Below are 24331 nucleotides of genomic sequence, written 5' to 3'. Positions count from 1 at the left end.
TTCACTGAATGTGACAGGCTACAGAATGTCTAGTTAGAAGGAGTGAAAACATTCCCCTTTTTTCACCTGCCTATAATTTTGTCATTTTAGTTAATCATTCGTGTGTTTCTTTTGCTCAAATCTGTATATATATTATACTGAGAATGTAAGTATTTCTGTAGATTTAAAAAAAACCTAATCAGTGACTAATTATTTCCTAAGACAGCCTGCAACATAATATTCATTTGGTTCCAAATTTTCATGATGATGAAAACTTACAAATAAACACGTGCAAAAATTCTGCATGTTAAAGGATTATCTCATCTTATATTAGTAGAGGGTTATAAGATAAAGTGAATGTTACTAAAAACGTAGAAAAAAATAAGGCCATTAATGCACACAAAGAATAGAGACAGTGATTCTGCAAAAGCACAAATCACGGTAGGAGTTTCATTGAATACTAATGTTCCTAGATGTATCCATGCTTACAGAAGTCTTTAATTCATGCTGTGTGTCAGACACTGGACTCCATGTAGTTACGTAATAAATTCTCACTACGGCCCTATGAAGTAGGTACTAGCTTCATATTATAGATGAGAAAATACAGAGAGGTCCAGTGTTTTGCTGAAGGCTCCACAGTGAAGAAATAACAGTGGATCCAGGATTTATACTTAGTTTGATTCGGAAGTTCATATGTACTCTCATTATAGTAAGAGGTGGGAGATCCTTATGTAGAAATACAATTCTAAATTGTAGTTATGATTAGAGCTTTAAAAGGTAAAACCAAATTAATGAAGAAAATATACAAAGAATAAATGCTGGAGAGGGTGTGGAGAAGAGGGAACCCTCTTGCACTGTTGGTGCGAATATAAATTGATACAGCCACTATGGAGAACAGTATGGAGGTTCCTTAAAACACTAAAAATAGAACTACCATATGACCCAGCAATCCCATTACTGGGCATATACCCTGAGAAAACCAGAATTCAAAAAGATACATGCACCACATTGTTCACTGCAGCACTATTTACAATAGCCAGGACATAGAAGCAACCTAAATGTCCATTGACAGATGAATGGATAAAGAAGATGTGGCACATATATACAATGGAATATTACTCAGCCATAAAAAGAAACAAAATTGAGCTATTTGTAATGAGGTGTATGGACCTAGAGTCTGTCATACAGAATGAAGTAAGTCAGAAACAGAAAAACAAATACCATATGCTAACACATATATATGGAATCTAAAAGAAAAAAAAATGGTTCTGATGAACCTAGGGGCAGGACAGGAATAAAGATGCAGACGTAGAGAACGGACCTGAGGACACGGGGAGGGGGAAGGGTAAGCTGGGACGAAGTGAGGGAGTGGCATGGACATATATACACTACCAAATGTAAAATAGATAGCTAGTGGGAAGCAGCCGCATAGCACAGGGAGATCAGCTAGGTGCTTTGTCACCACCTAGAGGGGTGGGATAGGGAGGGTGGGAGGGAGATGCAAGAGGGAGGGGATATAGGGATATATGTATACATATAGCTGATTCACTTTGTTATACAGCAGAAACTAACACACCATTGTAAAGCAATTATACTCGAATAAAGTTGTTAAAAAAAAAAGGAAATAAACACTTGTATCTAGCTAGAATGTCCACCTCTAAAGTAGAGGCATGTAACGAAGGGGTACTTATTAAATAGTTAATATTGGCCCCTACGTACACAAGATATATAATCCCCCCAGACTGACTTTTAATATTAAAAGGCTGTGATGTTAAAATAATTTAAAACAGATGTTTTATTCTTTCCTCCAGAAAGTTATCTTGAAAACCAGTAATTCACAAAAGAAAAATCTACAAATGACATAAAGTGAAAAAGGGTTTATCGCACTAATAATTAAAGGTAAATTTTACAAATTTTTACCAGATTTGTAAAGAGTTTAAAAAATCGTAATAGAACGATAATATCCAGCCTCAACAAAGGCTGAGGGAATGTGCACTACAGTGGCCACACCTGGTCTGGTGTGACCTGTTACAACTTCCATCCTCATGCGCTCTGCCTTCCCGTCACCAGGAGTGCCCGTCCTGCCACTTGTGCACTGCGTCCCATCCTTTCTTGGGGGCTGGGAGTGTATCAGATGAGCAATTCTCTCTCTCCTACACTGTCGAGTTTCTCCTGTTTATCTGTTCATTCTCTTTAGCATAAGGACATGTTGTACTTTTTTAAAAAAAGTGAATTCTATCTTCAAAAAATCCCTGCTTGATCCCTAATCTCACCACTTTCTATTACTGCCCCATCTCTCTGCTCCCCTTACCAGTCAAACTGACCAAAAGAACGACCAGGGCCAGCCGTCTGCAGGCTACCTTCCCCCGTTCTCTCCGGGACCCACTCAGGCGGGCAGGTCTATGTTCCCGCTGCTCCACGGAAACAGCCAGGCCATATTTTGCTTCACCGCCCAGCAGCATCTGACACAGCTAATGGTTCTTCCTCAGATTCTCTCTTACCTTCTCATCACTGGTGGTTCCTTTACTAGATTCTCACCCTCCAGAACTCTAAGCATCTCATCCTCAGAGAAAGCCTCTCTTTTCTCTATTTGTACTTATTTCCTAGGTGATCTCATGGATTTAAATGTTATCTATACTAGGGATGTCTGTCTTCTCCCCTAAGAAACTCCAGGTCTGTATACTGACCTACTGCACTGACATCTTCTCCATGTGGTATCTAATCATCACGTGGAACTGAACAGGCCCCAAACTCCAACTTGTTCCGCCTGCAGTTTTCCCCAACTCCACCCTCTAGCTGCTCAAGTCAGAAAGCTCAGTCATCCTTGTTCTTTTGCTCATAGTTAATCCACCAGCAAATCCTGTTGGTTCTACCTTCAGAAAATATATATACATATCTCTGACCTCTACTTAACACCTCCACCAATATCACTTTGCCCCAAGCCACCACCATTTCTTACCTGGATTATTGCAATAGTCTTGTAACTAGTCTCTGTTCCAATCCTTGCCCTACTATTGTCTCTTCTTAACACAGCAGTTAGAGTGATCTTTTTAAAAAGTAGGATTTATTTAGCTATTTGGTGTCATAGAGAACTTTCTTCTTAAAATTTTTTTTTTTAATAACAGTTGAGCAGTTATACTTGATTTTAAAGTGAAATCTTATGGGAAATGCCCCAAGCATGAGAACTGATGAAAGTGGATTTGGGAGCGCAGCAACGTTCTGATGGGCAAATCAGTACTTCCTTCCTCATGCTGTTTAGGCACTTTGGAGATTGTACAGGGTATGAAAAACCACTGCTCTGGAACAACTTATAGAGCTATTCCATTTTTCTTGAGGTCTCAAAAAAATAGCTTTCTTAAAGAAATTAGGGTATATGAAAACTTGATTTCAGTCTAATCACCCCTTGGCTTCCTCTAGAAAATTGTGTCTTATGCGCAGAGTCCCGTTAAAAACCTTGACAGAAGGGTTGAAAAGATAGTCATTGATAGCAAACAACTATGCGATCTCAATCAATAGTACAGTTTCTTCTTTGACACTGCTTTATTATGCATTTATATAAAAGTTATCCTAATATTTTCTTTTTGTTAATAACTCATCTCTACTACTTTTCTACTATAATAAAATTTGTTTAAACAATATTCTGTTCCTCTAGATTACAGATTCAATACTGGGACTTACCTACCACCTATTCTCTCATTCTTATGTCAAGAGAATACGATTTTCTTAGCTGGGAATTAAATGTGGTCACTTTTAAGGGAGAAAGGTGCACTAAGGGAAAAAAAGAAGGAATGTGAGCCTTCTCTCGAACAGTCTAAATACCTTGGCCCTTAGGGAAATATTATTTTGGACTCCACAGACTTGATTCCTCATCATGTTTCTTGCTGCTGATTCCGCATCAGTAAACTGGGAGTAATGGTTTCCCTCTACCTCACAGCGTGACCAATTGTCCTGGTTTGCCCCAGACTTTCCCAGTTTTAGCCCTGAAAGTAGTACTGGTTTAGCAAACTGGGATAGTTGGTCACCTCACTCCCTATATCACAGGAATACTGTCCAATGAGACAGGAGAAGGTAAGATAATTCAAAACATTTCATATACTTTATCTGAAAGAATCCACAGAGCTATTATTATTATTCTGTTTATTTTATGCCTATACTAAGTGATCCCTGGTTATGATGTGAGAAATGGTTCAGATGCAACAAACACATCTTAAGAAGGCATGCTTTTACTTACATGCTTAGGGAAACGACATAAATACCGTTCCTGATCATGAATTATTTGAAGAATTAAAAAGTTACAATTATCATATTGGAAGTACACTGAGTATTGGCGCCACAAATATATTACAGGGTATAAAACAATTCAACCTTTATATATGAAAAGTGAGTCTTGTTTTATATTATGATTCTAAATGTATTTGCAAATGTTCATTTACCCCAAGTGTTTGCGTTTTTAATATCTTACCTATCACAGAGGCTTTAAGTAACTCAATTTTATCCTTGAGGCCTGCAGCTTTCAGATTGTCACAGGCACCTAGTAACTGTGAGTCACTGACATCAGCACCCATGTAATACACATCCTATGAGGGAAGAAATTCATGTTATAAGTATAAATAAACCCATATTTTATGTAGTTAAGAAAATCTACTTGCATTTTCAATGATGAAAATGAAATTAATAGATTTGTTAGTTCAGGTTAAAACAAATTTAGAATATTTCTTTAAAATGACATTCATGGGCAAAAAACAGAAGTTTTTGTTAAAATTTTAAAAACTGTTAATAATATTTTACAATTACAAATGTCTAAGGAATTTATATAATCTAGGTCATGACTAATTGTTGTATTTCTATCATATTTTCCTAAATTTATCACAGTATTTAAAGAAATAACACAGCAATTTAATTAACCCTTCATAGTCTATTTTTATTACAGTTATATAGCAACTTGTATAATTAAAAAATAATCCCTAAATAGACAGTCTACCTGTAAATAATTGGTAAGTGAATACACACACACACTGATTAACGTAAAACATTGCCTGGTTTACCAAACTTTAGAACTTACTGGCCATTCTTTAGCAGCTTCCAAAAGTATTGTTCCAAGTCCACACATTGGATCTAAAACAACTGCACCAGCCTATAGACAGAAATGTTGATTTGCTATCATTAAATCTATTATAATAGGTAATATAAAAGAAACCTAACACTTGAGGAATCAATATTTCAGAGTAAAGACTCCTTTCTATACTTCATTAGGAATTTCAGGTAGTTAAAGCCGTAGTGCAGGTATGCTTGACACATTTAAAGATCAGGAAGGAGCCCAGTGTGGCCAAAGCACAGTGAGCGAGAGGGGCAAGGTGGTGATTACGTCAGAGAGGCGGCCAGACTACCCCATCAGGCGGGCTGCATTACACCGCGTGCAGTCACAGCCACCGAGCCCTACAGGTTGAAAACACTGTGTAGCTCAGGCTCCAAGCCCACAGAACGACACCCGGGGCTTCTGCTCCTCTCTCAGCAAGTCAAACAGTGAAGTGGTCGCCACCTGGAGCATGGCCACCGCTGTGGCAGAGGGAAAGAAAGCAAGACAGATCAGGCACTGGCTTTTAAAGGTGCCACCTGGAAGGGACATACATCATTTCCACCGACATGTCAGTCACAGGACACACACAATTTGAAGGGGCCAGGAAAGTGTCATCCTATCTGTACTTGAGAGGAGAACAGGAAGTGCGGAGAAAAAACTAAGAACTCTCCCATCTGGGCAGTGGGGCTGGGGTGGGGTCACATCACGTCAGATCTCGTAGGTGTTACAAGGGGTCTGGTTCTATGCTGAAGGGTGGGAAGCTGTTGGAGGGAAAGTAAGCCGGAGTAACACGATGTTACATTTCAAAGGGATCATTCTGGCTGCTCTGTTGAGAACGGATCACAGAAGGGCAAGAGTGTTACCGGGAGGCTAGTTAGGGAATCCAGGCAGAGATAACGGTGGCTTGAATAGAGAGTGACGCTGGTGGAAGTGGGGAGAAATAGTTGGATTCTGGGTATATTTTAAAGGTAGAACCAACAGGATGGATTGCATGTGGCGTGTTAAAGAATGACAACGGTCTGAAGTGACTGAAGTTTTTGACCTGAGCATCAGGAAGACGAGCTGCCTGTTACTGAGCTGGGAAGTGTTGGGGAGGAAAAGCTACAAAGGAGACGAGAGTATAGTTCTGGACATGTTCATTTTGAGATACCTCTTAGACCAAGCATGGATGTCAAGTGGACTTAAGCATCTGAAGTTCAGAGGAGAGGTTCAGGCCACAGATATAAATTTGGGAACTGTGGTTGTTAGTTTGTAAATGGTATTTAAAGCATCAAAACTGGGTAAGCCATCTAGGAAGCAAGAGAAGTTAGAAAAGAACAGTCTATGGGCTGGACGCCGGTGATCTCCTAAGTACAGACATTTGGTAGATGAATACTCAGCAGTGCACACTGACAGCAGCACATCCTGATGTAGAACCTAGAGTGGTCCCGAAACAAAGTGGAAACACCCATTTCAAGAAGGAGTGATGACAGTGTCCACATGCTAGTAGATTAAGCAAGATGAGCTGTTTCAGTGGAGTGTTGGCGATGAGAACCTGAGGGAAGTGGGCACAAGAAAGAGTGGGAAGAGAAGACGTAGACACCAAATATGGACAAGTAGTTTAAGTTTTTCTGTAAAGGGAAGCAGAGAAGGGGGTGGTAGCTGATGGGTTCAGGAGAGGGTTAATTAATTCTTTTTTAAGTTGCAAGGTGTGTACATGCTGATGGGAATGACCTAGTAGAGAAAAGAGTCCTCAAGTAGGCAAGAGGGAATGGAATCCAGTACACAAGTAACGGAGTGAAACAAGGACAGTTCATTTATTATAATGAAGACCAGGCAAAGTATGAGGGCGTAGATTCCAATATGTCGGTAAACTTGGTGGGAAGAACATGTTAAGGTTCTCTTCTGATTCCAATATTTAAGTCAATTAAGAAGTAAGAGAATTCAAAGTATGGGCAAGAAATGGCTGTAATGATAGAACATAGAATCCAAGCTGTGAAAGGGGGCTGAGGACAGGTGGTGAGTAGGGTTGCCTACTAGAGGTCCCACGGGGTTAAAGAACTGCTTTAGGGCCCAAGAGGAAGGGAATGCGAAAGAGAAGGTTAACAGCAGGATCCTTGAATCTGAGATTTTGGAAGGTATACCCTTCTGGGTATGACAAAGTCTAGGATGTGACTAAGGCAGATCGTTAGAGGTAGGGAAGCCAAGACACTAAGGGAGCAGACTACACAGTGGACACTGAGGTCGTAAAGAATTATGCAGGAGAAATGGTCTAAACCATTACAGAAAAGATAGGAAGAGATCTGTAGACACCGGGATAATCTGATGGCATGCGCTTCTAAGGCAGTGAGAGATCTGGGGGCAGAAGGGGCGACGAGGCCAAGCAGGACGCCTATCCCACCTCCAGGCCCAGTGGTCCCTTGGTCTGTCTACAGAGGAGGCAGAACGCTCAGAGGACAGCCAGGACATCAGGGGATACCTGATGGAAAGAAACAAAATGTCCTTCGAGAGAGAGACTTTCCCCTGGCGTGAAATTATGGAGAGTATCACACGGGTCCCCCATGAAGGGGCAGAGAGTAACAAAAAGGATAATGATTTAAATGGCAACTTTAAGATTAATAGTGGTATGAGAACTAATCTTTATTAAGATCTTAAAATGTGCCAAACACTGTGTTCTTTCTCCCCCATGGTCCCTGTTCAATGAGGTAATTTGACCTTAAGTATCTTTCAGTGTCTATTTTACTGTAGGACCTTTTCTATCCATGACATTTGGGTACACAGGCAGAAGCAGAGAAGTATTTCCATATGCTTAAAAGAATAACTGAGATTTATAGAACTTGGTTTTCCTTACTTGTTATGATATATAGGAAGAACAGTTTATAGTAAACATGAAAAAGATCTAACGACCCCAGACTTAAGTTTCATTTTTCGTGGCACTGGCCTACCTGAGGTTGAGCTGCCTGTGCACTGCTCTGGGTACCAAGCTCCAAAGAGGGGCCTGGATCGATGCTGGATACTGGGATCACTTACACGGTGGGTCACCACTGCATTCCCCCCAAAAGAACCCTGCTGTGCTATTTCTCACCTACTTTAACAGACCTTCTTTGTTGATGGTCACATTAGAGAAACAATTTTTACTTTCGGTCCTAGCAGGACAAACTGACAAAAGGGAAAAATTTCATTGAGTATTATCTGTGGATATTTTCGATCATTTACTTTCTACATTTCTGAAAATTGTATGTTTGTATCAGATAAAGGTAACATTTCAAATTTGTAGGTGGTTATATAAATTTATATGTAAAACTGTGGTGACATCACTGGAAGTTTGGGAAAAAATAAACTTACCATATCCCTCTCTCCTTACTAAAAGAAATTTAGGCTAAAGATTTAAATCAAATGAAAAAGAAAATCATGGATTCTGGGAACGTGGTAATATGGAAATAGCTCTCTCCTTGTTCTCTCAACTCTGAGCTACTTACTTCTGAGGCAAGCGATGCTCAGAACTACAGGCAACCGGTGCTAAGCGATGCCCTGGGCTCTGCTGAGGTCCCAGGAGAAGGAACCAGTATGAGGTCTCCTTGCCATGGGCTGGGTGGGTGATTAGAGACCAGCACTGGAACCCAGAGGGGAAACCACTGGAATCAGGGAAAAACCTGGTCTTCAGAGATCTGTGGACCTGCAGGGAGACCAGTGCATAGAAAAGTTTTCAGAGTGCCTGAGCATGGCTGACAGTCTCCTTACACTACCAAACCCAGGGGTGCCAGAGATCCACTTGCCTTTTACCACTTACAGGATTCCAGGCATTTAAAATACTTTACTAACCACACTTGAGCCCCAGTGAGCCAACAAAGAAAAATAATGACACATCTAAGGGGAGGAGGTCCCTCAAAACCCAGAGAGAACGTAGAGCAAACAGAACACACATCTAGTGAAATGAAACTTTTGGAGGGAACAGATAAACATGTGAAAAAAAGTAAGAGCTTCTAGAGATAGCAAAGACAGCACACACATACACAATTTTCCAAAGCTAAAAAAGACCATGATTTTAAAGCTAAACATTTCAATAAATAAAGTAGAGCACATCTTTGTGACTCTTGTTATAGTTTCTAAGATAATATCCAAGAATAACTCAAAACGCAGAGCCAAAATATAAAGAGATGGAGAGCATGTGAGAAAGGAAGCTTAACATGTTTATCACAGGAATTCCAGAAGCAGAAAAAAGGAAGTAGTTTAAGGTTAAAGACACTAAAGCAAAATAATTGAGGAAATAATAATTCAGTAAATAATGCACGAAAGAGTGCCTGAGGTGGAGGAAAAAAATGTTTTTTTATAATTATAAATTCCAAATAATAATTATTATAACTATGATTATTATTACTGTTGGGGTGCAGGGCAGGCCACCCCAAAATATGCTTCAATGGCACATTGATTATCTTGAATTAAAGTTACTTGAGAAACAGCCAGTAAAAAGAAATGATATTAACAAAGAAGGAATGAAAGAAAAAGACACCTCCTTTCCCCCTGAAAGCAGGAACTAAATTTCCCTTGTGAAGGTATCCTCCCACTACTGGGAGGAGATAGAAAGCATCCTTATCACCAGAGTTAGGGAACCGAAGGCTAGGAAAGCTGTATAAACAAACTTTGTTAGTTCTTCATTCGTCTGCTACTACAAGCACAAGCCCCTTTGTTTCATTAAATCTTCACAAATAATTGTTTCTTTGTCTAAAAATAATACATAAACAACCTGCTTTGGTCACTTCAGGGGTCCCATTTCTATTAGACGTCCATGCATATGAGTTAAATATTTTTTTCCTCCTATTAATCTGTCTTGTGTCAATTTAATTATTAGACCAGCCAAAAGAACTCAAGAGGGGTAGGAGGGAAGTCTTCACCTCCCTGACGTTACTATAGCAGAAGTCAACACTTACATACTTTCTATATGCTAGGCATTGTTCTAATCACTTGATAAATGCTAATTCACTTAGTCCTCACATGACCCTGTGAGATTATTATTTTCATCCTGCAAATGAGAAACTTAGGCACAGAGATGTTAAGTTATCTTACATAAAGTTTCCCAGCCAGTAAGTGGTAGAGCCAGAATTAGAACTCAGTCAGACTCACCGAGTTCTGGGTTGAATAGAAAAGACTCTTACATAAGTATTTACATCCTGGTGATATTCCTGAACTTTAAAGGATTAAAGAGAAAACTCTCATAAGCTTGCAAGCAGAAAGGACAAGACAGGCATAATGGAAAAGAAAAGTCACACTGGCGTGAACTACTCACCTAGAACACCAGAAGTGAAAAGACAATGGAATAGCATCTACAGACCTCTGAGAGAAAAGGACTGCAACTCAAGAATCTTATACCTAGCCAAAGTGACGATACCCAGGTTGACAGGAGGAAGTTTGAGGATATATAGGAATCCAGACAGTATATTCCTCAATACCACATTTGAGGAAAGTAGCTAAGAAAAGACTAATCAAGCAACAAATAAACCTGAGCCGAGGCCTCAAAGTGAAGAACAAAGGTGAGGAGCAACGCACCTCACAATATATCTTCGTGCGTTTATACAGAAACGTGCATGTTACACACATTACATCTTAATGATTAAGGATAGGCTGTGTAATATAAGTGCAGAATAAGAACTTTTGAAACAGAGGGTCATGCTTTAAGGGAAATTCTGATACATAATAAATAATTTAGTTCAATCTAGTAGTTGGGAGTTGGGAGTGGAAGGCGGGAAAATGTTTCAAAGGTCTCATTGTAGGGAGGAGTAATTCTGTGGGGCAGAAGAGAAAGAAGTACCCTGGAGGTCTCATCTTATGATAGGGAAGAGCGGACAGAGGAGGGAAGATGAGAGTGTCTTGGTGGTAAAAACAGTGTCTTGGCAAAGAAAAGAGTTGATGTCTTGTTGTAAAGTTAGAATCGAGTCCCATGTGTTTAATTAAGAGAGCTGGGCGAGGGAGCCACTCATGGAATAGAACATAAAGTAAAATCCAACCTCAGGGAAAACAGTGAAATGATTAACTTGCTTAAACTAGCAAAAATAAAGAATAAACTGTCAGAAGTTACAAACAGAATAAAACAGGAGGAATGCAATCAGGTGTATCTATCATAATACTGAATACTCTCATTGAAAGACAGAGCCTATCAGAGAGGGATAAAAACAGAGCTGTGTTTATTAAAAAAACACACTTAAAACAATGCTGAAAATAAAGCAGTGTCAAAGAACTACTACAAAGGAAAATGCAAAGAGAAAGAAAACAGTGAAAATATTAATAAGACATGGTGAAATTTAAATTTAAACTTCCAACTCAAGATAATGAAAACTTTAATAACAAGGAAGAGGCACACTTCACAATGAAGCAGTAACATTCATAAAAGAGTATAAACCACACTACACAGCAGCTGAATGAGGTAACAACTAATAAAAATGCAAACTCTTAAAAAAAATGTAATAACCTAATAAATTTCAAAATACCTCTTTCAGAACTGAGCAGATAGTAAAACAGTAAGTAAAGATATAAAGGCCATCTCTTGACTAGAAAATAAAATTATTTTCTTATGTCCATGGAATATTTACAAAAACTGATCAAGATCTTGGTTAAAGGACCTCGCTATTACATTAATAAGAATGAGACCAGTTTCCTTACCTTAATTTCTGCGAGAGAGGCCATTGCCCACGCTATGGTAGATCTCAGTCCTGCTGTCTTGATGTAAGCTCTCCTGGCTAAAGGAACCCTAAAAGAAAAGAACACCCAATATTACTGTATGTTAAAGAATATGATATAAACAAAAAATTAACCCATTCATATCTGTACCTCATTTTAACAAGTTCATACAACATGCACTAAAGTATTTCCTGTTAGAGAATATTTAACCTTATTACAAAATTACCTTCTCTAATTGGCACCTTGTCTAACCAGCCAGTGTGGTATTTCAGAAAGGTAAATTTTTTAGATAAGTGAAATTTAAACCATTTTGTGTTTAACTTATAAAGATTTAATCACATGAGGGAAATCTTCCTAAAGTGTTTATAGACTTCCCTGACTTCCCACACGGACTAGACCTTGCCTTGCTGATCTGGAGTCATCAAGAGGAACAGACTGCATTGTGATATAGATGTAGTATGGGAAGCACGGCTGAATGGATGCCAACCCTTGAAATATGTTTTCTAAAAGGTCCCTTTTGTAAGTTTGCTTTTTGTTCATTTGCATCTTTCTCAAAAGATGGAATGAAGCATGACATTGCATTGCCTAAGATAATTTATCGAACGAAGGGCTGAAGCAGACATCTCCCCAATGAGTTCACTGGCCTCCATTATGTATCACTTTATACTTTCTCCTCTACCTAATCATTGCTACTATCGGTGTTTCCAGATTTGATACATATTTTCAGAAAATTATTTTTATGTTTCTAATGCAACGAACAAGCATTTCCTTGGAAATCTCAATGCACTTTTCTATTTCATGTATACAATTTGTTGGGAAGACATTACGGGTATGATTTCAAGAATCAGTGCCTGGTTGTTTTGGGGATAGGCTTGTTCCAAAGCCACTAAGGGGCTCTTCTACTAACATTACACAAAGCCACAGTGTTTTCCAAACCCTATTTCCTTTCATCATTTTATTTCTGCTCTTTCTTTGACTTTAAGTTATCCTGTTTTGTATGTATTTACTGCAAGCCTCTTAAGATCTTAGAATGAAATAATTATAAATACCTTATCAAATAAAACGGTATAATTGCATATTTACTATTATGAGGAAGCCCTGAATGGTAAACCCATGAGAGTTGTGGGGTTTTTTTCTCTTAAAAGGTTTTTCAGGAAATAAAAATTCACATTGTAAATAGTACTATATCCACAGATTTGGAATCTGGGATATAAACTTTGCAGGTAAAAAGACTATAAAACATTTTGATCAATGAATCTTGCTTCTGCAGGTTAAGTGCAGCAATTACCTTGCTACAAAACACATTAGTTAAAACCAAAATGAAGAGATTATTTTCACTCTAGAAACAAACACAGAGGGAGAGCGAGAATTGGCATGGAAAACTGTCTTTGTCCATATATATTACAAAGTGCTTTTCTAAGCATCAGAGATTTATGTAGAACCTTTAAATTTTTAGCCATTATGTGCATATTTTTACTAATAGAGGTTTTATTTTATGGAAGCCAATTCTATTAATATGTGACAAAAGTGAACACATTCTTATTTTGCTTAACCTTGGGCAAAACTAATCTGCTATTACTTCAACAAAATGGCCTCATTATGTCAGTAAAAATAAAATTATTTGGGGGAAAGAAGTGTTCAGAAATAAACTCCTTGAAAATGAAAATAATTCCCTACTTTTGTAAAATCCGCTGATGTGTTTAATCAGAGTTTAGCTGGCTTTTACCTTAGTACAAAAATAAAGGTGTTTTTTCCTCCAGAAAGTAGGCATAGAGGGAACGTACCTCAACATAATAAAGGTTGTATATGACAAACCCACGGCCAACATTGTTCTCAATGGTGAAAAACTGAAACCATTTCCTCTAAGATCAGGAACAAGACAAGGTTGTCCACTCTCACCACTATTATTCAACATAGTTTTGGAAGTCCTAGCCATGGCAATCAGAGAAGAAAAAGAAATAAAAGGAATCCATATTGGAAAAGAAGAAGTAAAACTGTCAGTGTTTGCAGATGACATGAAACTATACATACAGAATCCTAAAGATGCCACCAGAAACCTACTAGAGCCAATCAATGAATTTGGTAAAGTAGCAGGATACAAAATTAATGCACAGAAATCTCTTGCATTCCTATACACTAATGATGAAAAATCTGAAAGAGAAATTAAGGAAATACTCCCATTTACCACTGCAACAAAAAGAATAAAATACCTAGGAATAAACCTACCTAAGGAGACAAAAGACCTGTATTCAGAAAACTATAAGACACTGATGAAAGAAATTAAAGAGGATACAAACAGATGGAGATATATACCATGTTCTTGCATTGGAAGAATCAACATTGTGAAAATGACTATACTACCCAAAGCAATCCACAGATTCAACGCAATCCCTATCAAACCACCAATGGCATTTTTCACAGAACTAGAACAAAAGACTTCACAATTTGTATGGAAACACAAAAGATCCCAAATAGCCAGAGCAATCTTGAGAAAGAAAAACGGAGCTGGAGGAATCAGGCTTCTGGACTTCAGACTATACTACAAAGCTACAGTAATCAAGACAGTATGGTACTGGCACAAAAACAGAAATATAGATCAATGGAACAGGATAGAAAGCCCAGAGATAAACCCACGCACGTATGGTCATCTTATCTTTGATAAAGGAGGCAAGAATATACAATGGAGAAGAGACAGTCTCTTCAATAAGTGGTGCTGGGAAAACTGGACAGCTATATGTAAAAGAATGATTAGAACACTCCCTAACACCTTACACAAAAATAAAAACTCAAAATGAATTAAAGACCTAAATGTAAGGCCAGACACTATCAAATTCTTAGAGGAAAACATAGGCAGAACACTCTATGACATAAATCACAGCAAGATCCTTTTTGACCCACCTCCTAGAGAAATGGAAATAAAAACAAAAATAAACAAATGGAACCTAATGAAACTTAAAAGCTTTTGCACAGCAAAGGAAGCCATAAACAAGATGAAAAGACAACCCTCAGAATGGGAGAAAATATTTGCAAATGAAGCAACTGACAAAGGATTAATCTCCAAAATTTACAAGCAGCTCATGCAACTCAATATCAAAAAAACAAACAACCCAATCGAAAAATGGGCAGAAGACCTAAATAGACATTTTTCCAAAGAAGACATACAGATTGCTAAGAAACACATGAAAGGATGCTCAACATCACTAATCGTTAGAAAAATGCAAATCCAAACTACAATGAGGTATCACTTCACACTGGTCAGAATGGCCATCATCAAAAAATCTACAAACAATAAATGCTGGAGAGGGTGTGAAGAAAAGGGAACACTCTTGCACTGTTGGTGGGAATGTAAACTGATACAGCCACTATGGAGAATAGTGTGGAGGTTCCTTAAAAAACTAAAAATATGGGCTTTCCTGGTGGCGCAGTGGTTGAGAGTCCGCCTGCTAATACAGGGGACATGGGTTCGTGCCCCGGTCCGGGAAGATCCCACATGCCATGGAGCGGCTGGGCCTGTGAGCCATGGCCGCTGAGCCTGCGCGTCCGGAGCCTGTGCTCCGCAACGGGAAAGGCCACAGCAGTGAGACGCCCACGTACCAAAAACAAACAAACAAAAAACTAAAACTGAAAATAGAACTACCATATGACCCAGCAATCCCACTACTGGGCATATACCCTGAGAAAACTGTAATTCAAACACAGTCATGTACCACAATGTTCACTGCAGCACTATTTACAATAGCCAGGACACAAAAGCAACCTAAGTGTCCATCGACAGATGAATGGATAAAGAAGATGTGGCACATATATACAATGGAATATTACTCAGCCATAAAAAGAAATGAAATTGAGTTATTTGTAGTGAGGTGGATGGACCTAGAGTCTGTCATACAGAGTGAAGTAAGTCAGAAACAGAAAAACAAATACCATATGCTAACACATATATATGAAATCTAAAAAAAAAAAAAAGGTTCTGAAGAACCTAGGGACAGGACAGGAATAAAGACGCAGACGTAGAGAATGGGCTTGAGGACATTGGGAGGGGGAAGAGTAAGCTGGGACGAAGTGAGAGAGTGGCATGGACATATATACACTACCAAATGTAAAACAGATAGTTAGTGGGAAGCAGCCACATAGTACAGGGAGATCAGCTCGATGCTTTGTGACCACCTAGAGGGTGGGATAGGGAAGGTGGGAGGGAGACGCAAGAGGGGCGGATATATGTATACGTATAGCTGATTCACTTTGTTATAAAGCAGAAACTAACACACCATTGTAAAGCAATTATACTCCAATAAAGATGTTAAAAAAATAAATAAAGGTGGTTTTTGATCTTACATACATTTCTTCTTTTTTCTATTACACACCGTGTATCAGGAAGTTGAAGACATTCTCACCTACATCTCTCTAGCCTAGACTTTTCCCTTGAATCCCAGATCTTTATCTTCAAACGTGTATTTGGACATCTTTTACCTGGAGGTTCTTTAAGTACTGCAAACTTTAAAGATATAAACTAAGTACACTCTCCTTTCCCTGTATTTACTATCTTGATATACGTCTTCATTTCCTTAGGCCACTTACCATCTATGTACTGGGTAATCTCATCTACACCTCCAGCTGAGACTTGTCACCTGAACTCCAGAGCTGCAACTTTAAATATCTACTTGGACGTGTTTCACTGGACACATAACTACTTCCTTTCCCCATATTTTATATCTCAGTGACTGACACCAGTGTCTCTTCGTTGCCAAAATCAGATATCTGGAAGTTATTCTAGACTCCCTAACATTTTCTTCAATGCACGGCCTCCTTTTTATTACCCCCAACTTTGCCTTAGTTCATTTCTTCATCATTCATCGCCTGAACCGGTATGAGTTTAACCCCCCGCTTTTTTATTTCCTTTCCACTTTAAAATATAATTTCCTTGGTAATTTTTTAAAAATCACAAACCTAATCACAACACTCTTCTGCTTCAAATTCTTACTGCTTTTCGAATAAAATTCAAGTTATTTAACCCGGCTTATAAGACACTTCATGACTCATTCCCAATCCTCAGTCTCCTTTTCCACCACTCTCCCTATGCACTCCCTGTCCCATCTATACCGAAGCTACTTGCTGTCCGCCATGTATCTCAAGCCTCCTCACACCTCCATGCCTCTACACGTGCAGTTCCTTGCTTGTAAGATCCTTTCCTTCTCTTGTCCACTTGAGATATCCTTGCTTATTATTCTCCATTTAAGTGATACACTGAGTGATACTCTTCTGTGTTCTTTTGCTCACCTGTCCTCCATCAGTTAGGTCCTCTTTTCTAATTCCAATCAAGCACTAACCACATATCTGTTCTCCCACTAGAGTGGATTCCTTGTGTTTAATAACCATCTTACTCATCTTTGAACACTGGCTATGTAGCACAATGCTTAGCACAGAGTAAGTACTCATTAGATATTTCACTTGAAATTAATTGAATGAATTAATCTTACTCTAGTAAATGCTTCTCCCCTTCCCTCCTTAGTTGCTGATCTGTTTAAAAATAGAATAGTTGAAATTTATTCACACTTACTGTATCATAAAAGCAGTTTTCTCATTTTCATATGTGTTATCTCATTTAATCCCAACTACAAAGCTAGGAAGTAGATACCGTCCTTTTCCTGATTTTATAGCAGAGGAATGTGATAATATGCCCCAACTCGCAGAGTTATTTTGTGGAGAAGGGGGACCTGAAGTCCATGGTTCTTACCCACTGTGCTTACTGTACCAGGTGATGTGCTACTAAGATACACATTTTTGTGTGTCCCTCAAACTCGATGGCTGCTCTGTCCTCTGTTCATCACTTCTGACTTTCTTCTCTTGTCAGGGTCACCAGGTTACATTTTCTGACCTCCACCATCACTCCTCTTGTCCACCGCTATCTGCTTTTCAGTTCTTCATATGCCTCCCTTGCCTCACACAATGGCGAACTGTTTTAATCAACACACATCGTGATTGCTTCCTTCCTTCGCTGAGGTAGTGAAAAAGACTAATTACACAGTGTCTAATGCAATCTTATTTTCGGCCACTGCTCATTCAGGGTCTGAGCCTTAATTTTCAGATACATACATTTTATTTGTCAACTTTTAGGTTAAATTACCAGTTATTACTTGAGATGCCATAAGCATGACTTCTTGAGGGTGTCTAGCAATCATTAAATAAAATTGTACACCTTTTAAAAACACATATAAAAACTTATGTATATTTGTTAATAATAAAAGAGCATGAAAGTTAGCATTTTTATCTATGATTACAAATTAAAAATGAGTTCTTTTATTTGGTGCCAAAAATCTAAATACATTCATACTGCATCAGTCAGCCCTGCTGGGGATGAAATGTTCCTTAAAAATCAATATTCTAGACACTTAAGCTCACCCTTTTAGGGGCCAAAGTGTTAAAGAATATTTAGCTGCTTTATGAATCCTTCTAAAAATATACTTCATATTTTACTGTCTTACTAGTCTTCCTTACCCTTGTCTTGGTGACTATCAATAATTACACTAGGTTGAAATGTGGCCATCTTTCAGTTTCTCCCACCTTTCCTGTCGACTATTATAAAATTTAAAAAAACCAAAATTGCTAAAAAAAAAAAAAGTTTTACAAATATTCTGCAGGGGTTAGGGCCTGGGACTTCAAAAGGCACTGGAGTAGGGCAGCCTGGACACCTTGCAGATGTAGGTATAAAACAGTGGGTTAGGTTTCATCTGGGAGAGTTGGTAGGCTACTGGGGTAGGTGGGGGCCAAGGGAAACCAACAGGGCATTGAGGCATGTGATGACCTCGTGTGTGTTGAGGTGACAAGAAATATTATTTGGTGCATGATTTTTGTAATCTAGAGGCTACTGGGGCCTACCCTACAACTAGCACACAGTGGAACTCAATCATTCAACACTTCTTGAACATCTACAGTGTTCTCAGCATTGTGCTAATCAACTGCTATGGTGCACCATTTGCTAAAAGCTATTACAATGACCTTCAGCGTTCCTTTTTACATCCTGATTCAGGCTTACACATGCACAGATGTGAGCTTAGGGTAAGTGACGTATTCCCATAGCACTTTTAGGATTTTAAAAACATTCCATGCCTAGAATCACCTAGAGAAGGGGTATCTAAATCACCTTATACTGTGTAAACAGGGCTTTGCAAATAAAATGTTTTGAAGATGCCAACAATATTCACGTGTTCCCAACAAACTGCAAATCCCTATTTCCATCATCCAACCAGCTCTTTCCTCCCAAAGCATCTAGAAAAAGGACCTGTCATATGATAAGCGTTCAATAAGTATTTCTGAATAAGAAAAGGAATCAACTGCATTTATTATTATATAGTACCCAACATAACTAGGGAGAAAACCTGAAGATTTTAAAAACTGGAATTACTCTCCCACAAAAAAAGAACTGCAATAAAATTTGAAGAATGTTTAAGGTGACTTTTAAGTACTGTGTTGTATTTTCTACTTTAATAAAAAAATCCAAGAGGCCAACAGACTAAAAATTTTAGCTTAAATATGGGCCTGTGAAAATCATTTAATAATAGAAATAATTAGATATAATTTTCAGTATGAATCATGTAATCAGTGGGTTATTGTGATCAAATATTTCACAGCTCTAGTCCGATCAGATATCTACTAAGCTCCGTGAAAATACTTTACTGGCTCAAGCAAAGAACTCAAATGCTTTGCCTTTAGCCCCCTCTGATATATCAATGTTTCTTTCACACTATAAATAAAAGCACAAAGTTCTTAATTTTACAAAATCTACTAAGGAACAAACCTGAAACTTAGAAACAATATCTACCTGAACACAGGAATTCCCACCACACAGTAAATATCACTTAGATGTATAAAGATCTGAAAGAACAAATACAGAAGTTAAAATGGAACAGGAAATGCATTACCAAATGACTGACAATTTGAAAACTTCCATTTTGAACCTAATATAACCTATATTTTAATAAGAAATTCCAAGGCTTTGTCATATCCAGAAAAATGTTCCATAATATTTTTTACTGAGCAGAGGCAAAGTAAATTTTAAGTACGTCTCATAGAAAAGTTCTGAGGTCAAATTGTATACAAGTTATATTGAGAATCGTATTACGAAGAACTCAAGGTCACCTTTCTTCCCAGCGATTCTTTCAATTACCTTAACTAAATTAGATTTTTCATCATTTTAGGTTAGAGACAACTACCTAAATCTACCCTAATTTTAGCCTCAAATAAGACTTGATGCCATGGTTAACAGAAAACTTTCTTTAAGCCAAATATACTGTAGCAAGGGTGACCTTTCCCCTCCCTACTATTTATAGGGGAGCTTCTTCCTTCTATTACCTTGTTATTTTTTCCCCAGTTTTATTGAAAAATAATTGACATATATCACTCTATATGTTTAAGGCATATAGCATGAAGGCTTCATTCATGTATATTGTGAAATGATTACCACAATAGGTCCAACTAACATCCGTCTTCTCATATAGATGAAAGGAAAAGAAGGGGAAAAAGGAACAACTTCTTCCTTGTCATAAGGACCCCTAGGATTTACTCTCTTAACCGCCTTCCTTTAAGTTGTATAGCAGTGTCAGCTGTAGTCGTCATGATAGGCCATGATGAGGATTTAAATGTCTCAAGTTATAATTAGTAGCCCACACAGATTTTAAAGAACCCTCCTTCTGTAGCCTGATGAGGCTTATGGAATTCTCTAATTCTGCTGTTTGACCTCAAGAACATTTGATTCCTGATACTTTTACCCCAAAGGTATTTTAATATAGTTTAATCAGAATTATTCCAATATTGATAAACTTTTATTAAGAAAAGAATAATCTGGAGTGAACTCCGTTTAGTCAGTTTAATTCCTTGATTACTGAAGCTAAACTTTCCAATTTTTTATATTATTCATTTTAGCAAAACTACTAATTGGGATTAATTCTTTTCTATTTAAAAGTTATATTAAAGATATGATATACCGATATTTTTATATATCAAATGTTATCAGGTATAGCTTTCCCCACTATGAAGGTTTTTCTATTAACTGTACAGAACAAAATTTGTTAAGATTTGATTCTTCTGTCAATTTTGGTCACAGATTTTTGCATTAAGTGGATGATAGGAATTAAATTAGATATATTTAGTTATGAGCTAAACTATGAGAAAACTATAATTCTGAGACAGTGAGATAGAGGCAGGGAGAGATGGAGAGGAGGAAACCAGGAGAGCTGAAGATAAGCAAAGTGGAAAGGGGCAGGTGAAGGAAGACACCCTTATGTCAAAACATTCTTGAGGTCAAAATATTTTGCATAACAGCAATAAAGAATATAAAAGAGGCACGACTTTTTAAAAGCAAAAAATTTCAAATAACAAAACTGAAAAACAACACAAAATCTGATTTGGCCAGCCATTACTCCATTTAAAGCTATATAACAATAAATTTATGAATTAACGAATCATAAAAGTGACTAAACTGGTCAAATTTATGAGATGGTTTTCAAAAAATAGTGAAGAATATTTGTTATAGCTAGAATTTGTTTTCCCATGTAAGTGTTTACTTTGTTCTAATTAAAAATTGTGTAACCTCCTTAAATTGATTTTGAAAATAGAGAAAAAGAAAAATAATCCCCAAACCCTAACAAAGCCACGATTAACACACTAATTAACTTTGTATTGGCCTTTTTGTTTTCCGATTTTTTTTTTTTACCATTAGCTAGAATTTCTTATTATACAGACTTGTTATTTATTATAGTGATTATAGAGAGCATCTCTGCAACCTCATATTAAATGTTCAGTTTAACTGTGACTAAACAATTCCATTCCAAAAGTCCTAATTTGGATGAGACATTTTCATAGTGAAAACTACTAGCAAAATTATCTGCAGTATTCTATTGCTAGAGAGGAAACAGACTGCTGGATCCATGTAGACATGATTTCTAAAACTCTAAAGCAAAATTGAAAAGCACAATAAAAGTTGTTGACATTGCAATAATACTGTAATAACTTTGCATGGGGACAGGTGGCTACTAGACTTATGGTGATTATTTTGTAATGTATGCAAGTGTCGAATCACTGTGTAGTTCACCTGAAACATAATATTTTATGTCAACTATATTTCAATTTAAAATAAAGAATAGTTGGCATCGTCTTTAAAGAATTAGGTTATAAGCATATAAAATAAAATGAACACTCATTACCTCTAAATTTGGATTCCTCAAATCTGCTTTCCATCCAAACTGTTTCATGAGAGCAATTCCAATTACTCTTCCTACCTCCTGGAAAAGCAGCAGGTTATAGAAAAGAATTTACTAAAAATGAAAATTTTAAGTTTAAATGTAAGCAAAAACTAACAGAGTCTGCAGGAAAATCAATCAGACTATCTGATGGTAATTTAAGGCTACAATATTAAAATATCACACGAAAGCATCTTCTACTCAAGGCAAAAAGGGTATATTTTACCTTTTCCACCCCCAACACATCCTATGGCATTAACGTCTACTTGTATGTAATCTTCATTCTTGTAATTTTATTTTATTATTATTATTTTATTCTTGTAATTTTAGATACATGAAATAACCAGATCATGGCCTGATAAATATGGTCATTCTGGGTTTTAGGAAACAGATGCAAGCTGAAAGATTAACTATTTTAGCTATGGCAATCCTATATGTTCAAAAATTACCAGCAATAGCATTAGGCTCAAACTTAAGGGTCTGTCTGATTTTAAGACTGGCCAAAGGACCTAGGCTTATGCCCTTTATATTACTGAACTTTGTAGGGTCTGTTCGTGGTCTCTGCTCTCCTTTTACGTCCATCTGTGTATTTGCATCTGGGTCCTGGGACAATCCCACATGCAGGACCTGGTGCAGAGCAACAAGTCAATAAACACAGAACCGAACTACAGAGAAAGCCAGAAAGCTTCAGACCGTGACGTTAGGATTTCCAAACGTAAAGGATATCTATTCGTTTAACGAAACTTTTAGGGAGAAAGTAAAAGGAAGTCTTTACATAGAATGGCATACTATTCCTCTTAAGCATCTGAGGTACAGTTAAGAAGGAAAATGCATTTTTAGAAGAGATTTAGTTATATGAGATTAGGCCTAGTTATCTGTCTGGGCCTGGTTTATGTATTCTGAGAAAGGTTTTTACCTCTTTTTAGATCTAAAGAGTAATAAATTCTTTTAGAACACGGTAACCCACTCTGGAGGGGGAAAGTATACCTGTGCAGTAAAGGTCTTTGCAATGGCTCCACTGCAGCGACAGGAAACTCTGAAAGTTAAGTCGTTCTGCTTTTGAGTATCAACTGCTTCTGCTACATCGTTCTGAAGTTCTTCTTGAGATTTGTCTCTTTTAGTGGTAAAATTTCCTTGCTCCAGTGTTTCTTCTTCTATTTGTTTTTCCATTTGGCATTCCTTATTCTCTTGTATCTCTTGCATTTGTGCTGTTTTCAATTTCTTAGCAATGATGTCATTTTCTCCCACTTTTCTTTTTAGTGGGTTAGCATTTTTTTGAGAAAGTTTTACCTTTTTTGCATCAAGTTCAAGAAGATTTTTCCAAATTGAAATGGCATTCAACCAACTTTCAGGATCATCATTTGTAAGTCTCTGCATTTCATTAAATATTTTTCCTAAATAAATAAAATCTCAGTTTACCCTTTATTGAAGCTATTCATCACCCCCCAAATCCCATTACCTTTATTTCTTTAAAATAAGAAATTTTATTAAATTGCTACATGAATAGTGACTTCTCTTTCATCTGGAATTTATATAATTTAACGTAAGAATATTGTACAGAATAAAGTTCATTCGTATATTCCATACTTAACATCAAAACTGTTTTAAAATTCCTACAAAGTTATCATTTTCTTTAGCAAGATCATTTATCCTACGATAACATATGCATCTCTTAATATACTTACAGACCTAGAGCATGTGTTGATCTTTAAAATAATGCTGATCTTGCCTACAAAAATTAAGTTTAAAAAAAACAGAATAAACTGCAAAACACAGAGCTCAAAAACAGAGCAACTAAACCTTGGGACTATTTTAGACCATACAATATTAGCACAGATAATAAAATGATTTCCCACAAAGTAACACTTCAGATATACAACCCATTCATAACTTAGGGACTGCCAGCCATGCTCGATAAAATGTAACCTTTCCTTGATGAACAAGGGACATAAAAATGACCCAAGAATAATTACTGTAGTTCTCTAAAGATGAAAGTGTCTGGAATATTGGGATGAAATTTTATTGACCCCACAATATAATACCTTAGGATTTGCTTTAAAACCATTTTTCTGCCCTGTCTTGATTTCTCGCCATTTGTATCTTTCTTGACACATTTTATTATAGACTATATGATGACATGGTCTCTTGTGCACAAGCAGCAATCAAAATGAGGTTTAAGGCAATGTTTTATCCAGATGTATCTGATCCTATTTTGTTGCTTTTATCAAGATCTTTACATTATTTCAGCAGCATATTTATAAAATTAGGGAGTGGGCAAGAAATCTCTTAAGCCCTCTTTAACGCTAATGCTTTATAAATGGGTATAAGTTTTTTCAAAACATTTAAAGTTCCCCAAACAGGAAATTTTACTATGTAGTATTTTTCCAAT

General features: G+C 37.2%; 1 protein-coding gene across 6 annotated transcripts in view; it reads right to left on the bottom strand.

Annotated features, from left to right (window-relative positions):
• THUMPD2 (THUMP domain 2 tRNA and snRNA guanosine methyltransferase) overlaps window positions 1–24331 on the bottom strand; it is a 45990-nt gene that overhangs the window by 15697 nt on the left and 5962 nt on the right. For 4 of the 6 annotated variants that reach the window (XM_027113311.1, XM_027113313.1, XM_027113307.1 and 1 more), the window contains 6 exons: window positions 22930–23336; window positions 21907–21984; window positions 19527–19579; window positions 11690–11777; window positions 5042–5113; window positions 4442–4556 (listed from right to left, as the gene is read on the bottom strand). In XM_027113311.1, the coding sequence (XP_026969112.1) occupies window positions 4442–4556; window positions 5042–5113; window positions 11690–11777; window positions 19527–19579; window positions 21907–21984; window positions 22930–23319 (796 nt within the window). In that variant the 5' untranslated portion in view covers window positions 23320–23336. The remainder of the gene's footprint in view (window positions 1–4441; window positions 4557–5041; window positions 5114–11689; window positions 11778–19526; window positions 19580–21906; window positions 21985–22929; window positions 23337–24331) is intronic. The other 2 variants (XM_027113308.1, XM_027113310.1) reach the window with 2 other exon arrangements.

Source organism: Aethalodelphis obliquidens, unplaced genomic scaffold (assembly GCF_003676395.1).
Source record: "Aethalodelphis obliquidens isolate GAN/ISIS:26980383/991018 unplaced genomic scaffold, ASM367639v1 scaffold12, whole genome shotgun sequence".
Lineage (NCBI taxonomy): Eukaryota > Metazoa > Chordata > Mammalia > Artiodactyla > Delphinidae > Aethalodelphis > Aethalodelphis obliquidens.
Note: the sequence above shows the minus strand (reverse complement) of the source record. Positions and strands in the feature narration are given on the sequence as shown.